Raw genomic sequence first — 18470 nt, 5'->3', positions numbered from 1 at the left:
ATTTGGCCCTAATTTTTTTTTTTTTTTTTTTTTTTTTGGCTGTACGCGGGACTCTCACTGCTGTGGCCTCTCCCGTTGCGGAGCGCAGGCTCAGCGGCCATGGCTCACGGGCCCAGGCGCTCCCCAGCATGTGGGATCTTCCCGGACCGGGGCACGAACCCGTGTCCCCTGCATCGGCAGGCGGACTCTCAACCACTGCGCCACCAGGGAAGCCCCCCAGCCCTAACATTTGACTAAAATGCCTGAGAACCTGCCTCCACTGCTCTGCGCCCTCCCCCCAGCCAGAGCTTTGAAGGCCTGGATTTTGCGGTCTTGTAGTGGACCAGCTGTGTTGCAAACTGTGGATAAACCACTTCACATTCAGATTCTGCTTCTTCAGCTGCTAAAAAAAAAAAAAAAAAGATAGATTACCTCCAAGATTTTTTTTTTTACCTCCAAGATTTTAATTTTTAGAAAGTAAGTCTAAAATTAATTTCAGTTAGCGTATTTTTGCCGCTCTTACTCTACTTCGGCTATGCTGAGAAACAAAACTGGGCTTCAGCTGGTGTTAAACTGTCTGCCGTCTTCCTCCCTTAACCGGCCTTAAAAATCACTGCAGCTGTTGAATCTACGGCTCCTGTCCCTAATTGCCCAGCCAGTGACCGGGAGATGGGAAATGACCTGGGGTGTGCAGCACAATTAATAAGGCTGGGTTTGAACCCTGGCTCAGCCGTTTATTTATAAGCTTTAGGCTCCTGGGCAAATTACTTAACCTGTCAGAGTCAGAGTTTCTTCATTTTTATAACTGAATTTAAAATAATACTTACCTTGCAACAATATCATGAGAATTAAGTGAGAAAATAAAGTCAAGTGCCTCTGAAAAATGCTGGCACGTTGTAAATGCACGATGTGGAAACAATGCTGTTATTATTATTACTCTGACGTCTAAAGTAGAAGAAAATATGTCTTCTTCTTACCTGTATTTTTTTCCTTTGCCTTCTTGGGGTGTTTTCTTAAAAAATGCATGAAATAAAGTTTAGGTCTTTGACTTCCTGACTGCACACGGCAGAGCTGGCCTGAAGGGCTTGGAGAATGTGCTCTGTATGAGTACAGACCCTGCCACTAACCAGCTGTGTGACACTCAGCTATATCGCTTTGGAGCCTCAGGGAACTTATCTGTAAAATGGGGATGATAATTCCACCTCATAGAGCTGTTCCCGAGTTCATACATGTAGTATAAAACATTTAAAACAGTGCCTGGCAGTGTTTACATAAGTAAGCACTCCGAAAACGTTCTCCGCCCTCCTCACTGGGGACCCTGGCTCTGCTACCTCCCCTTGCTGTGTAGCCACATCAGACCTTCCCCTCCTGAAGCTGTAGGTTCCTTGTATGCAGACTAAAGAGATACTGATAACAGCTACCCCAGAGGCTTGTTTGCAAGGATCGACTTCACAAAAAATGTGAGCGCCACTAGAGCAAGGATTTTTTTTTTTTTTTTTGCTGTCTGGTCTTCACGCATCTCCAAGGACAAACAGTGCTTGGCACCCAGGAGGGCCATTTTTGAACAAATGAATCAAATGACATAATGTAGATAAGAGGTACCATATAAGTTCTGTATATATGTTGGAGGAGTCCTTTAGTTTTCACTATTTTCTTCCATTTTAGTCTGCTTTTTTTTTTTTTAATAATGAGGATATCCCCAGGTGCCAGCATCTGGTTACAAATTGCGATTTTCAACACTTTTAAAAACCTAACTGCAAGGCAGTAATGCAGGTGTTTCCTTTCACTGCACAGCGAGGAGATTTATGATTCATCTGAGTTTCATGGCATAAACAGATGCTCCTTGGTACCTCCTCCCTCCACTGTTGAATGTTAACCAGTGAACAGTTACTAAGCTGTTAAGTGGCTGCAGTGGCAGCCACGCAGTGGTTTCCCATGTTCAGTGCTACTGCAGCCCTGCCACTGAGATGTCCCTTCAGGGAGGCACCGTGCCATGTGGCCCGAGAGCCTTGGCTCACAGGTCTGGGGAAAGCCCCCACTGCAGGGATCCCTCCCACCCAGGAAGAGCAAGTGAGACCTGCAAGTTCCCAAACATGATACCCAATTACCCTTGTTGCCTTTTTTTTTTCTTTTGAATATTGTACTTTGTTCTGAAGCAGATGGCATGAAGCCAGGGAGACATGCTAATAGCTCTCTCCAGAAAAGTGTGCACAGCCCATCTGCTGGCTCCTTGTGGAAAAAAGGAAAAAAAAAAAAGATGGGGGGGAAAAGGCCTGCCACCAGCAGTAGACTGACTCATCAGAGATCATAGCACTTACGGATGCTGGAGTTTAACTGGAGACTTAGAAAAATGCAGTGAAGGCATTTATTCCACTGTGACTCATTCGCCTCTACCTAGAGCCTTTCTCCAGCCTCCAGCATTTATGGAGCAGTGGATGTGTGCCCCAAACTGTGCTAGACGCAGATGGGGGAGGGAGAAAGAAATAAAAGGTTCCTCGTAGCGGAGCTTTCCAGTCTCATGAGGGAAGACAGAATCACTGGGCAATTCCGACGCAGTGTGACAAGTGCCGCAATGTAGGTGAACATGGGGGACTGTGCACTCCCAGAGGAGAACCAGCTGAGTCTAGAGGGCAGAGGTGATGCTGAACCACGTCTCAAAGAGCAAAGGAGGGGCAGCCATGTGAAAAAGAATTAGGGATGGCTTTCCAGGCAGATGGACCAACAGAGACGAGAGAACAGGTTGGGTTGTTTGCAACTGCTGCAGGGAAGGGTGCCAGTGGGAGAGCAAGCGGAAAATGGGGGTGAGGAAGTGGAAAGGAACTGACCCCAAAAGCTCCAAAGTCAAACTAAGGCCTCCGGGCCTCATACTCAAGGTAATGAAGGACTGTACAGCTGACCTTTGGACAACACGGGCCTGAACTGCACTGGTCCACTTATACGTGGATGCTTTCCAAGAAATACTGCAGTAGTACTGTATATGGTCTGCGGTTGGTTGATTCCGTGGATGCAGGACCAGGTATACGGAGGGTCAACTATGAGTTATATGCAGAATTTCCGCTGTGTGCAGGTGAGCGCCCCTAACCCACGCGTCGTTCAAGGGTCAACTGTATTTGCATTTTAGAACAGTCGTCCGGTGGCAGTAAGGAGGGTGGGATGGGAGCCAAGCAAAAAAATAGTCTGGCTGGAGGCTGAAGCCTTCCATCCATTTACCAAAATGGGCATCAGGGTTGGTGTGATGGCAAGATCCATGGGCAGGTCTTCGCCCTGTCAGACCCAGTGCCCCTTTTTTATAACAAGGATTTGTGATGTCTCCTTTAATATTTTGAAATGAAACTCATAGAGGATATAACCTACCTACTTGGTTTTTCAGAAATCAATATAATGTCCTAACTGTAACATAAAGAAGAAATAAAGGAAACTAATTTATCATAACAAGATAATATACAGCAGTAAGGAAATACCGGGGTAAAACTACACTAGAAAACATACTAACCACAGGTTCAGACCAGCCAGTACAGGAGTGTCATGCTTCCTGCAACGCCACGATCAGGGACCATGATTTTCCAAGTTGGTGAACAACTCCTGACAATGTTCCAAACAAAACGAAATATAGTCTCCCCTCAAATATACACAGTTCTTACATTCCTGGAAAATGTAGTGCATTAAAACTGTGCAAAGAAACTTTGATTTTCCATGTGATTCAAAGTCCAGTCTAGTCCCTGGTGGCACTTTTGGTGCCGTAGCCTGGGTTCCCGGTTGGGGAACTAAAATCCTGCAAGCCACGGGGTTGCGCCTCCCCCCCCCAAAAAAAATAAATAATAAAATAAAATAGTCATTAAAAAAATCTAGTCTATACTCAAATAATCACAAACAGAACGCTGACATTTCTTTGTCATGCACGTTATATCCCACATTATAGAAGGTCTAGTGTCAATGCTCTTGGCCCCTTAAATGCCAGTACTGTCTGGCTGCGAAATTATCATGACAACCAAAACACACCCCAGAAATTTCCTAATCATGCCTTAGGAGGCAGTAGCACTCCCACTGAGAACCATTGAACCCTGTCAAAGTCAATCAGAAAATAAGAAAAACAGTGTTGCCAAATTCTTAGTCTGTTGGTAGGTTCAAGTCACTGCATTATTATGATAGACAATGTAAGCAAGTTGCAAGTGTAAATGTCAGCACCAATGCCTCTTCACCCCTCTCATTTCCGAGCACTAGGACCAAGGTGATCTGATAAGGATATTGTCTGTTTTGTTGCCACTCCTGCCTCATTCCATAAAAGTATCTAACACTGTTAGATTGATCAGTAGGAAGCCCGTGTGTCTATCTCTACCCCACTACTGGAGCCTCCTCTGACCTTGGAAGGAAATGGACTGGCTTTGAAGTTGGCTCCATCCCTTATGAATCAATTGAAGGGCAGATCTGAGGCTAGAGCATGAGTGAGGCAGCCCACACGTGATTTCTCTGGGCTCACCGGAGTCACTGACACAACCCAGGACATGCCCAGTGCCCCTGCACTCGCCAGTCTTCCATTTGGAAGTTGCTAGGATACCGTGCATCCACCCTCTTCTTTTCCTGGTCTCACTGCTCTGTACCTGCAAATTCCTTCCCATAGCCATAAAAATGCATATTCTGAGAGGCCGTCCACTCTGCCTGGACTGGTCATCTGTCTCGTGGGCTTGATTGCACCCTGAAAAGGGTGGGGACCCCTGGAAGGACATGGGAGTCTCCTCCAGGCCCACAGTGAGCTAAAACATTACATGGCTAGACCAGCTTTACCGACTGTGCTAAGATCAGAAGTCAGTCTTGGCCATCTGGGTGAGGCAGTGGGAAGAATGCTGGCTCTGGGGACAGATGACCTCAGTTCAGGTCCTGATCCCAGCTTGTCTCAGCTGTGTGAGCCTGAATGAGGTACTTTTCTTCTCTGAGCACCAATCTCTTTATCCCTCAAATGGAGATGATGATACCGACCCTGCAGGGATTTTGTAAAGATGTGAAGCACCTAATACTGTACCTAGCACGCTGTAAGCATTTAATAAGTGGAAATTATTATTGTTTCTATTATTATGGTACAGAGTATCACTTGTGCTCCTTTTAAAATGACTAGATCTCACCTGAAAGGAATAATATAGCAAAAAATTACAGTGACATATGTGAGTACACCCCCTGGAGTTTTGCAGTGCCCAACCTATGCCACTGTATGAGGGGGTCCTGAGTAGATGCTAACTTACATTTTTTTTTAATCTTTAAATTAACCCAATGAGGGGCAGAAGGTATTTTCTACCCATTTTACAGATAAGGAGAGGCTTAGAGAGCTTCTGAAGCTCTCCCCAAATTCCATAGATAAGAAGTGGCAGTCTGAATTTTAACCTTGGCCTCTAAAACTCCAACATTTTGATTCTTAATCATTTTGCACACCGCTTCGATGCTGAGAAGGAAGATGTTATAACCTGGCTTTACAACAAAGAGCTTGACTCTTAGAGAGCTGAAGCATTCGGGAATGCCCTGAGTCTAGCAAGAAGGGAAGGCAAGATTCAAACCCAGATGTGCCTGGTTTCCAGCGCTCTGCCTTTTCCACTGAGACACACTGGTTTCTGAGGTTGTGTGATGTCAGAAACCTCTAAGAATTATAAGACTCTAAGAACTTTAAGAACTATAGTAATATTATCATTACTCCCCAGATCTCTGCCTGGTGTCCCCCTCACTGTATTCTAGTCTCTGCTTACAAGTCATCTCCTCAGAGCGGTTTTCCCTGACCAGGGCTCTAGAAGACAGACTCCAGGAGAGCAGGGACTTCTGTCTTACTCACCTTTGCATCCTAGCACACAGCCTGACGCTCAACAGTTGCTTGGTCCCTTTCTGCCCATCACTTGACTCCCTGAATAATTCTTACCCAAGGCGCCTGACTCTTCTTTTTAACCCTTGCAGGTTATGTTGCAATGGGCGCCGTCCTCCCATCCTTCTGGGGCCAGCAGCCCCTTGTCCAACAGCAGATCGCCATGGGTGCTCAGCCACCAGTCGCTCAGGTGATGCCAGGGGCTCAGCCCATCGCATGGGGCCAGCCGGGTCTCTTCCCTGCCACTCAGCAGCCCTGGCCCACCGTGGCCGGGCAGTTTGCGCCAGCCGCCTTCATGCCCACACAAACTGTTATGCCTTTGCCAGCTGCCATGTTCCAAGGTCCCCTCACCCCCCTTGCAACCGTCCCAGCCACGGGTGACTCCGCCAGGTCAAGTCCGCAGACCGACAAGCCCAGGCAGAAAATGGGGAAAGAAATGTTTAAGGATTTCCAGATGGCCCAGCCTCCACCCGTGCCCTCCCGCAAACCTGACCAGCCCTCCCTCACCTGCACCTCAGAGGCCTTCTCCAGTTACTTCAACAAAGTCGGGGTGGCACAGGATACAGACGACTGTGATGACTTTGACATCTCCCAGTTGAATTTGACTCCTGTGACTTCTACTACACCATCGACCAACTCACGTGAGTGCCCTTCCTTGAAGGCATAAACCCCCAGGGATCAACGGATGCCTTGCTTCTGGCGTCAGAGAAATCACCTCAGTTGCATTCAACAGGCCTCTTTGTTTATATGACTGCTACGAATAGCCTCCCTGATTAGGTGCCAATTATACGCACCTTCTCCATGTGCTTTATATTTATTATTTCTATACTCCTAACAATGCGAATGGCAAGTTTTGTTAGACCTGTTTGACAGATAACAAAAGTGAGATTCAAAGACAAAATAGACAAAAGGGTGGAATCGAATACAGGCCTGTTATTTATCTAGCATGTTACTCTGGCCCTTAAGTTTTTGTTCCCTCGCACATTCATTTATTCATTTATGTATATCCCAGCTCTGACACATAGATTTGGGTATGGCTTATTGAACTAAAAATGAATGGTGTATGTGCATTTAAAAAATGTTAGGGACAAGTATGAAAAACTAGAAAATTAAGATCAGGAGAAAACACAGGCCAGAGATAGAGCAGCCATAAGGCTGCCTACAGCTGGTAGAGTGGCAGCCAGAATTTGCTCAAAGCTTCAGGTAGTCGGAACGCTCTGCACTGGGAATCCAGAGAGTGGCTTGATTACTTACTAGTTTTGTGTCGATGGGCAAGTCATTTCACTTCTCTGAGCCTCAATGTCCTCATCTGTCTTAGGCTAAGGGTCATAAAAAGGATTCAGTGGTACATGTACTAAAACATTATGTGCCTCACAGAGTTGGAAGTATTTTTATCATCATTGTTATGGCATACTGAGCGGGTTTGCGCAGTCTTGGACTGAGGTTCTAATCCTGCCTTCTCCACCAACTGTGTCTTCGGGCAAGTGTGTGACTTCCTTTAACCTCAGCTGTGTCTTGGGTAAAATAAGTGAGCTAGCTTCAAAAGCTCTGTGCCTTGTCCTCGTTCTGGCATATTCAGTGATTCTATCCCAGCTCACTTTTCTATGGCCAGCATCTGGAAAACCAGCACTGTGCAGCCAATCAGAATCCAGATGTACTTGGGCACACCGATGCCTGGTTGACACCACCCGGGGAAGGTGTCTGGTGATCCAGCCTGTGCCTTGACAGTTGATAAGGGGAAGGAAAAGGCTCATGGAACAGTGAGGTTGGCGTTTTCATTACTGTCACAGATGGTATGGATTACTGCTTAGCCAGTACCGTGAATTGTCCAAAAAAATCTAATGTTAACACAATTAGATAGTGTCACTTCAGCAAGGTTTGGGATGCTGTTCTGAAAATGAACCTCTTCTATGGGTATAAATAACCTACTTCCTCTCAGGCCATATGATCTACATGGTGGGGGCATCTCTATTCACTCCAGCTCACGGGGTTTCAATGAAGAATCATGAATAAAAAATGAAATGCTAAAGAAATGACAGCCATGCATAAAAAGCAAGCATCTTTTGAAGACAAATGTCTCTCTTTCCAGGAGCTTGTGTGCCAGCTATATATATAAAAGAGGGAAGTTTAAGTTCTTTGAGGACAGGGAATATGTCTTAATCATCCTCGTGCTGCTACACTTCTCATGATGGTTGTGTGGTGTCTGGCACATGGGATGCGTTTTGGAACGATTGTAGAGGATGAAGGTACAAAACAAAGGCTACTCAGCTACTGTCGTGTGTCAGAGCGGGAGATTTTGGTCCAGATAATTTTTTGTTGTGGGCGGCTGTCCTGTGGACTGTAGGATGTTTAGCAGCATCCCTGGCCTCTAGCCAGGGCCACTAGATGCCCGGTAGCACACATCCGCTTCCCCTAGCCATGATGACCAAAAAATGATTCTAGATAGTGCCAAATGTCCCTTGGGAGTAAAATTGTCTTAGATTGAGAACCACAGTTTTAGAGTATAGAGGTATTCTACGAAACCTTCTAAAGGGTAAGATACTTGCATAAATAAACTTCGAGTTTTGCATCCCACTGATTCCATCCAATAAGTATGAGCAGTGTATCTCTCAGAATCGGCAGCTCTGTCAGGGTTCTCAGCCTTTAGTAAGCAAGAAACCATGTCAAACACAGTTCGGAATCCAATTACACTCATAATTATTAAGCATCTACCGCATATCAAGGTGTTTTCATAAAGCTTATCTCATTTAAACTCCCTCTAAGTGGTTTGTTCTATAGGCAGCTCACGAAACAAAACAGACTTCCTTTTAAATTAAAAAGAAAGAAACAATGTTTTATTTTAAAGAAAATGAGTGCAACCTATCTTTTTTTTTTTTTTTTGCGGTACGCGGGCCTCTCACTGTCGTGGCCTCTCCCGTTGCGGAGCACAAGCTCCGGACGCGCAGCCTCAGCGGCCATGGCTCACGGGCCCAGCTGCTCCGCGGCATGTGGGATCCTCCCAGACCAGGGCACGAACCCATGTCCCCCGCATCGGCAGGCGGACTCTCAACCACTGCGCCGCCAGGGAAGCCCGCAACCTATCTTTATATCCTCTTATCCATCAGCATCACCTTTCGAATGTTTTGAGTGGAGAGGAACCAAAAGTACACCTCAAATAGAAATAGAAAAGCACAGTGGACTGAACACTGTCAGATTTGTGTTAAATCCCAGCGCTCCTGCTTCATGGTTGCGTTAACTCTAAGAAAGGCACTTCACCTCTCTGAGCCGCAGTTTCTTCATCAGAAAAAGACAATAGGTACAGTAGCACCTTGCAGGGTTTATATTAGAGAGCGTAATGAATGCAAAGTGCCTAGCACCGTGTCTAGCTTGCTGGCCCGCAACAAATAGCATCATCATTCTAAAGAGAGGTTCATCGAGGCAAAAGCAACCCACCAAGTTTTATAATCACTCACTGTCTGATAAGCAGCTAGATTTTGTAGATTCTGGGATGTAATGGCAGGGAGGCCTTGTCAATGGCTTTTGAAATTCAGCTACTAAATCAAGCCACGCCTCCCCCCCCTCCCTTGGGGCTGAGCCAGTGCTGGGTATTTTCAATGCCAATTTAGACATTATTGAAAAGAAAAAAAAAATTATTGAAAGGAAAGTAGTTTCTAATGGCGTATGTATTATAAACGTCTGGGATAAAGGAGACAAGGGAAATGTGGGAGTTAGGACAGAAAATGGAGATCCTTATGGAACAAGGAGAAACGTGGCAGCTGTGACGTTGCCGTCGGCTACATTCATTTTCCCAGGTCACTGAGACACTCTGTTCAGCACGTGTTTATCAAATACCTACTATGTGCCAGGATACAAAGCCTGCTTCTACCACTTGCCAAGTCTGTGGCCTTGAGCAATTTAGCAATCTTCACCTTCCTTATCTGTAAAATTGGAAGAACCCCTACCTCGAAGAGGCTTTATACGGATTAGCGATATCGCCTGTAAAATTTCTGATGGCTTCCGACACATAGAAGGCACTCAATAAATGCATATCACTCTCCTCTTCTCTATTTATTCTTATTGAAATAATTATATGAAGTTAAGAAAGAAGACTGTAGTCCAGCAGGTCTCAATTTGAGTCTGCAGAGACACAGAATTTCTGATTCAGTAGGTGTATCTAGGGTGGGATCCAAGAATTTGTATTACTATCAAGTTCCCAGATGGGACTGATGCTGCAGTTCCAGGGACTATCCCTTGAGGACCGCTGCCTCACCCATCCCTGTGGACCACCAGCTCCTTCCTGACCATCCAGTTTGTGAGAGGACAAGATTAATAGGTACAGAGGAGATATTAAACTGTTCAACCAATTTGACTTGTGATAGGAAGGGAGGAGTCCTGGGATTTGACTCGAATATAATCAGATCCCTGAGGTTTCTGTGGGGTATGAACGGTTGCTGCCGGACACTTAGGATGTTTTCTTTTTTTGCATGGTCTCTATGTAGCTCCAACCCCAGCCCCTAGACAGAGCTCTCCATCCAAATCATCTGCATCCCACGCCAGTGATCCGACCACCGATGACATCTTTGAAGAGGGCTTTGAAAGTCCCAGCAAAAGTGAAGAGCAAGAAGCTGTAAGTGACCGGTTTGTTCTTTCGGTTTTGTTTTTTTTTTTTCTTCAATTTAAAACCTCTGTATCTGAAATGGACAATGCATGAGGAAACCTATGTAGAAAAGAATGCTGGCTCAGACTCTTAAGTTCTAAAGGGGTGACTAAAGGCGTTTTCTTTTATGTTCAAATGAGCAGCTGAAAACCGTTATCCTTTCATTAAGTTGTTACTACAAGTTCTCACATTTGCGGAAGTGGCATCCTCTAAAGGAAGTGCTGCCTCCTTTAAAATAACAGAGTATATGTGTGCATGAAAATATGCCCAGCTGTCTTATATTTTCAATTACTGAAAAGAAAAAAAAAAGTGTTATCTTCTTGTGTTCTAGCCTGATGGGCCACAGGCCTCATCCAACAGTGATCCCTTTGGTGAGCCCAGTGGTGATAATATAAGTCCACAGGCCGGTAGCTAGATAGCGCAGGTCTGGGTAGGTATCTGTCCTTTTGATCTCCCACCCTTAAGCCATCCGCTTTCCCTTTTGCTTGTTTGTTACCTCAAGTCACATCCCTGATGTTTACATCATCTCGCCTTGCCTGGTGTCTGTTTTCCACCTTGTTTATCCTCATGGATGCATGACCTTTGACATATATTGGGAGGTAGGGGTAGAGGTGAGGAGTGGGGAATGGTCGTATTTTATTAGTGATATGTTCTGAGGGGGGGGTGTTGCTAGCAGGAGGCATGGTCAGTGCTACTGAACGTGGACTCAGTGTCTAAAATCATCAGCGTTCTGAGATGGACACATTCTGCCCACCCTGATTCTTTCTCAGTGAAGTACGGTCCGGATGCTTCAATCTTTTAAGCAGTGTGTCAACTGCATTTGCCTACACTCGGCAGATCTAAAATAAGGTCACCAACCAAACACACTGAGAAGCCAGACTAAGGAACAAAAACAAGCAGTGCTTGAAATAAGATTGATAGAGATGTGAGATCATGGTAGTCCATTTTGTCTGGCCAGAAGGGGCCCCCGCACCCTTTCTGACGTGAAAGTGGAATTCAAAGCTCAGAGACGTGTCACGTTCGCTTCTGAGGCTCTGCTGTTTGCACCTGTGTTACAGCCTGTGGTTTGCCACCAAACCACTTCAGACTCCATCAGCAGCGGCTTCAAGAGAGGGGTACTTACATTTACTAGAAGTGGGTTTTGGCACTTGAATTTTAATACATCTGATTTTATGGACAGAAAGAGGGGCTGATGAAGTGAACTTTCCCAGGAGACAGAAGTACCCCTTGTTACCCAGGCATGATTTCTAAGGTCACTCCTTGACAAATGTGTTCAATTTTCATATACTTCTCTAGTTTTCCATAAACATGTAGGACTGCAAGGCCCTACTGACAGAGCTCTGTTTTTAGACCTGAACATTATGGTCAGAACCATTAAAATGGTAAATAGTTTTCACTGTTCATAAATGGATTCTGAGGCTACCTTGGAATCAGTTGCAGTTCATGTGTAAGTTATTTTGATGGTTCTTGAAAGCTCATACAGTGTTTTGAAAGTGCATTTTGCTAATAGATTTTATGATTAAAGAATCTCACATACCATACTTTTTGCCATGTTTCACCTCAGTACGATAGCACATGAGAACACATCATGCCATGCAAATGCCCATCTAAAAATCCAGTCTTGCATAGCTGTTTGGGGAACTTGTGATACAGGCAAAGTCAATGTTCCAGGAAAGACAAAAGTTGGAGATGATGGGTGGACACCTTGGGAAGATTCCCCCAGAGGTTTTTCTACCCCTTACATATGTTTTATTTCACATGCTCACCCTTGCCTTGAAAAATTTGATGAATGAACTGGAGGTGACAAGAGCCATTCATCAGCGTAACAGCCAACATCATCCTAAAATTGAGTTCTTCTAGAGAATAAAGATGACGTGCAGCATTTGCAGGTCGATGTTTCACACCCTCATCTTTACGAGCCTGTTCTGCTTGAGACAGTCATACAGGCTCTTTTGTGAGGCTTCAGCCTGTTCCGTGTTTGATGTTCTGTCTAGAACCCCAGGCCAGGGTTGAGTTGTGAATGGACGTGGCATGGTCTGGTGGGAAGAGCTCAGAATTTGGAACTTGAGTTCAAATTCTAGCTCAGCTACTTAAGAGCAGGAAATCTTGGGCAAGAACCATACTTGCTGTTGAGTCTTGGTTTGCGTATCTGCTGAAAGGGCCTTATGTATACATTACATTAACTAAGATAGCATATGGAGACAGGTACTCGGTCCTCGGCTTAAAAAAATCTGGTTCTGGAGCAAGAGTGAGTTCAGAATCCGGCGCTAGCACTTATAAGCTATGTGACCCTCATGAGACGTCATAATAATTCTCGATCTTATTTTGCAAAATGAGGGTAAAAATAGTGTTCTCCTCATAAGCTTATTGTTTGGACAATAATCATAGGAGGTGATGTGTGTGGAGCTCTTAGCACAACATCTGACACAGGGAAAGCACCCAAGAGCTGTTAGTTGCCATCGCCACCACCAACACCATCACCGCCATCCCCATCATCATCCTATATGCTCAATAAATGTGGTTCACCACTCCCTTGGATTTTATACATTTAGCCCTTATGTCCTCGTGTTGAATAAATTCTACCATAAGGACCCAGGCCACTGGCTGGGAGCTTTTGCTTTTTACTTTCTATTTGCAGGTAATTAATTTTCAGTATGCCTCAAAATAGCTTTGGGAAAAAGAAAAACCCTACTTCTTAGTTTTCTGGCTCGCCCTGTCCCATAATCAGAAGGACCCCTGTTAGGGCCTCACAGGCTGCCTCTCACTTCTCAAAAAATGAGCAGCCTTAGCTTAGATTCACATGTAAATCATAATAAGTAGCTCCCAGCTCCACAGGAGGGCTGGGCTGTAATCTTCCGTGAAACAGTTTTCTCCCTTTGAAGGCTTAGTCTGGCAACTACACAATTGCCTATCAAGAATTGCATTCCAAGAGGCTGATGCCAGCCTTGCCGACACATCCCTTAAGACACCCGTAAGGAAAGTCCAAATGAGCCTTTTGGGCCCCTCCTTCAACAGCAGTATAAGCCACGTTTGATCTGTCTCCATCCCATTCACCCGTCCACCCAACTGGAAATTTACTGACTGCAATTTCTTAGGGCCTTTCCAGGCATTTGGAAAAAGGATACCATGCCGGGGGAGTTCCGTCCATGGCTCTGTTTTCCCCGCTGCCTCCATACAGTTGGAAAGCAAGAGTCTCAGCCTTCTTATCACCCTTGCAACCATTATCTCCAGCTGCTTTTTATTAGAAATGCCTGCACAATTCTGAATAGGTAGGGGTGACATCTGTTGATAAGTTAAAACCATATTGCACCCTAGTAAGAGGAAACGGATGGCCTCAATCCTCTCAGGAGGAAGCTTCGGGGCCAATCTCAAAACAGCATTTCTGTTCTAGCAATAAAGGGGAATATCTTCAATTATTTCATGTTTTTCCCCTACCCTCCCGTCTGGGAGAATCACGTGTCTTTGAAAGACTGGGTCAACAGGGGCAAAAAAAAAGAACCCAAATAACATTATAATGGCTGGCGTGGGAATGGCAGGTAATTTATACTCCACTGATATGTTTCTGGAGCAATTTTAAGGGCGAAATGTTAGCTTTTGAGGAGTTGAAAGAAAAATGAAAACATTTATTTGGTTAAATGGCTAAGTAAATAAACTGCCTATCAGACTTTCCCAGCTGTCAAGTCAAAGTAGCGTCTGTAACAATGGGGAATTGTTTGGTCTGTCTCCCTTAGTAACAGCAGATATTGCCATAAAAAGTCACTGGCATTTTTTAAGACCAGTCTTCATAGTGGGAACCCAAGACATGTAAAATGTTACCTGATGGATTTACAGTGTTCAAGGGAAAAGAAAGCAGAACTGCAGTTGCTTTTGGTAAGAGATTTAAAAAAAAAAAAAAGGAAAGAAAGAAAAGAAATGCCCAGAGTCAGGGGACTTGGGTCTGAATTATGGTTCCAAAACAGGTGACCTTAGGCAGGGCTTTAGCTAGCCCCTGGAACCCCCGGTCACCACACATGGATGAAGGCGAATCATAGCAAGAGCCCCCTCCTCAGGCTCTCCCAGAATCAGAAGATACCATGAGTATGAAAGTGCTTTATAAGCTTTGAAAGTAGAATACGCGTATTTGGCATTATTATCACTATTCTGTTTTTAAATAGAATCACATAACAAAGAGCCTCAAAGCAGAGAACCACAAAAATGGAAAAATAATCCCTCCTTTTCATGGGCATAGCACTCCGAGGCAGGTCCGAGCCAAGCTAGTCCAGGCGGGAGATGGGAAGGCCTGGTTGAGAGCAGTGTCGGCCAGGTTGGAGAGATGGGCATGATGCCCAGGGATATGAAAAGATAGAATCAGGAGGAGGTTAAGGCTGCAGGGAAGTGGGAGGTGAGGAAGAAGAGGGCGTGTGCTAGGATGACCCCCAGGTTCCTGCCTGAGTGGGGGATCTAGGTGGTGCCAGGCACTGTGTAAGGAACGCAGAGCTGCAGGCTTGAGCAGGAAAAAGGCCAGTTTACTTTGGGACCAGTTGCACCCGAGGTGCCCTTGAACTTCCAAGCAGAGATGCTGGTGGACTGCTGCATATGAGACTCTGGAGAACAAAAGACTAGAAATGGAGATTTCAACATGGTGTTCAGCCCCTAGAGTAGTGAGCACACCTAGACCCCACTGATCATTTAGACCCGAGGCCAGCACACTCTCTGGGACTGTTTACGTTTTTGTGGGCCATCTGGCCTTTGTCACAACTAATCTGCTCTACTGTTGCAGCAGGAAAGCAGCAAAAGACAGTGCATAAAGGACTGGGTGTAGTGAGTGCCAATAATACTTTATTTACAAAAAAACTGGCAGCCACTAAAATGGGCCAATGGGCTGTCGTATGATGACCTCTGAGTCAGATCACGCTTACTGTTTCTAGAATCACCCTGCAGAAGCTAATACAAGTAGGCTTGCATTTACTACTACTAATAAAATAAATGTAAAAATTACTAGGATGTTGACAGCACTTTTATAGACATCACCTAATTCAATCCTCAGGGGAATGCTCTTAAGTATTTTTATCATTCCTATTTCACAGATATGACAGGTAAGGTAGAGAGGTTTATGACATGTTGAAATCACACGATTCACATGTCATAGGGCTAGGATTTGAATCTAGAACCAGATTAAATAACGTAAGAGCGCTCAACCAAGACCGCGATAGGTACCTAGGTTTTAGCAGCCTCGCTGACTTCATTGCTTGTGACCTGAGGCAGACGGCTTCATTTCTGACCTCTGGTCTTCTCTTCCATAAAGCAATTCCCACAGGCCCTTCTAGCGCTTACATTCTAGGGCCCTCTAACTTGCCCACGGTCACCCAGCTAGAGCATGGAATCCCCAGTCCTCAAACTAGATCTTCCAACAGCACCCTTCTCCCAGGCTGTCCTTATTCCCAGCTAGTGAAGGAAAGGCCAGACGTCCCTGAAGTATGTTGACTTCATTAGGGGTCCTGGTGACTATCTGGGTGAGAGCCAGGACCCACTCCTGACCACCAGGAAGCCTACTCAGGACAGGCCATCCTGCTTATGGCAGAGAACGGGTGCCAGCAACCTCAGCGCCCTCCTCTGCTACCTGACAAGGTCGAGAAAGGTGAACTAAATCTGCCAAGCAGATAACTTGTACCCATCATTATTATTATTACTGGGGAAGTGCAGAATTGATCAGGACATGTGCAGACCCCCTGGGAACTCAGAGTGTGCACCTCTGTGTTCACCAAGTGGGTTTCAGCACCCAAGACCCCTGGAAGCGAGTGCGTTTAGCAGCAACTTCAGTCTCTAAGGCATCCTCATTAAATCCATCCTGTATTTTGAAGAATTTCCTACTCTGAAGGCCAGATTTTCAGGCTGAAAGTGGTCAGAAAGCTTTATTGTTTCCCTTTCCTCTGAATAAAAAGGAAAGGAAGACTCCTGCCCCTTGTTAAAATCCCTTATGTCATATGAGCTCACTTATTACGTGTTGCAGTCCCATGATGTTGATGTTACAAACCCCATCGTACAGATGAAGAAACTGAGGCCCAGGTGAAATGCCTTCTTCAGTTCATACGGGTAGTTAGGAAGTTGCTGGGGTCTTTGTGGCTCTAAACCCCATGGCTTTTTCATGGATTCAGGTGGAACTTTGAGTTCTTACAGCCTTATTTCCACTCCCTGGTTACCATCACCTTTTTCATTTTATCAGGCCAGGAGATGTTAGACCCTGCTGAGCTAGGCCCAGGTGTTCGGGCTTAAAGACCCTGAGGCTGAAGTTGCTGCCTCGGCAGGGCAATGCTGAGGACCTCAAGCTTTGGCTCACCTCCTAGCTGCAGTCTGACCCCCAGCTTGGCTCGGCGTGGCTCTTACCCCCAGGCTCCCAGGAGGGACAGAGATGGGCTTGCTCAGCAGCTAGATTGCATGGCGTGTGACCTCACGTCCAAGACCACCTTTCTCAGCGTGCCACGTCTTCTCCCCACTCATCATTTGTTTTGGACATACCTTTGCTCCATGTGGCCAAGCTTTCCAGAAACAAACACAATGAAAATTAAAGGGATGCAAAGTCATAAGCACAATGTAGGTGACTTTTCCAAAGGGGCTCATTATAATGTGGGATTGGAAACTATATGCCTTTATACTTCAAGCCAGACAGGTGGAGATAGGTAGGGAAAGTGAGGGAATAAGCACAGAAAGGGGAGTCCAGACCCTGGGCTGCCCTCCTGGCTCTCTACTGATTCCTGCGGACTTTGGGGGAAAAAAAAAAAACCCTCACATCTGGGGGGCCTCCGTTTCTTCCTGTAGGAAAGGAACCGTCAGATCGATGGCCCTTCTTGCTTTGACATTTTACAAAAGGGGTCATGTGGCAGTGGAGAGGACAGTAGGCTTAGGAAAGAGCTGGGTGTGTTTACATGAAACGCTCAGGAAAACAAATCTAATCTACAGTGGTCGAAAGCAGGTCAGTGGTTGCCACACTGGAGTGAAGGGTTGACTGAGCAGGACCCCGAGGAAGTTTCTAGGCTGAGGAAATGCTCTATAGCTTGATGGCTCTGGGGAGGGCCAGATGGGTGTATATATTTCTCACAACTCATCAAACTGTACACTTAAAATGGGAACATGTCATCGTATGTAAATCACACCTCAATGAAGTTGATTTTAAAAAATAAGAATAGGTAAATTCATAGAGATGGAAAGTAGATAAGGGGTTAGTTACCGGGGGTTGGGGGTCAGGGGGACTAGCAAGTCACTGCTTAATGGGTACAGAGTCTATCTGGGGTGAAGAAAGAGATTTAGAAATAATGGTGATGGTTGTACCACATGGTGAGTGTGGTGAATGTGCCTGAATTGTATGCTTAAAAATGATGAAAATGGCAAATGCTTTGCTCTAAATATTTTACTGCAATACAAAAGCTAAAAAAATAACAAAGCTGGTTATATCCCAGCTCTGCCCTATGCTGGCTGAGTGACCTTGGGCCAGTCACCAAACTCTGGGGAGCCCTGCTTCTTCCCTGTAAATGGAGATAGAAATACCCAGGTTACAGACTCTGCGATGCCCAAATGAGACCATGTATGTGATCGAGGAACCCCCTTTAGAGACTGTAAAGGTTTCTGTAAATACAAGCTATTATTACTCTAAATCTGTGATTCCACTTGACTTCTGTACGTGAGCTCGTACTTCATACTTAAAGTCATCTGCAAACACGTGGAAGTCTCTGCCATCCACAGGGCCCTCCAACCAGATCCTTTAGATTAACCCCACATTCTCTCTACACAGTTTCCCAAGGCGGATCCTGTGCCATTATTAGGTTTCCTAACAGCCCAGTTAATGCTATGAAGTAGTGTCTATGAAGGAGATGGACTTTGGAAAGCCACCTACAGGTGATTTTTAGGCCTAAAACCATCTTCTATAAAGGAAGGATAGAGCTACATGCCCAGACATAAGAAACCTAACCGTTTTTGGAGTACCTCCTCCTTGCCAGGCCCTGTGCCAGACAGTCAATGTGTATTTTCTCCTTCAATCCTCAA

The 18470-nt window shown here is 45.4% G+C and overlaps 1 protein-coding gene across 6 annotated transcripts in view; it reads left to right on the top strand.

Moving 5' to 3' along the window:
- Positions 1-18470, top strand: part of DAB1 (DAB adaptor protein 1) — a 282989-nt gene that overhangs the window by 256076 nt on the left and 8443 nt on the right. For 4 of the 6 annotated variants that reach the window (XM_024756247.1, XM_024756248.1, XM_024756251.1 and 1 more), the window contains 3 exons: positions 5911-6459; positions 10297-10424; positions 10786-10884. In XM_024756247.1, the coding sequence (XP_024612015.1) occupies positions 5911-6459; positions 10297-10424; positions 10786-10869 (761 nt within the window). In that variant the 3' untranslated portion in view covers positions 10870-10884. The remainder of the gene's footprint in view (positions 1-5910; positions 6460-10296; positions 10425-10785; positions 10885-18470) is intronic. The other 2 variants (XM_024756252.1, XM_024756249.1) reach the window with 1 other exon arrangement.

Source organism: Neophocaena asiaeorientalis, unplaced genomic scaffold, assembly GCF_003031525.2.
Source record: "Neophocaena asiaeorientalis asiaeorientalis breed wild unplaced genomic scaffold, Neophocaena_asiaeorientalis_V1.1 scaffold205, whole genome shotgun sequence".
In the NCBI taxonomy this organism is placed as follows: domain Eukaryota; kingdom Metazoa; phylum Chordata; class Mammalia; order Artiodactyla; family Phocoenidae; genus Neophocaena; species Neophocaena asiaeorientalis.
This window is presented reverse-complemented; position numbering and strand designations above follow the sequence as displayed.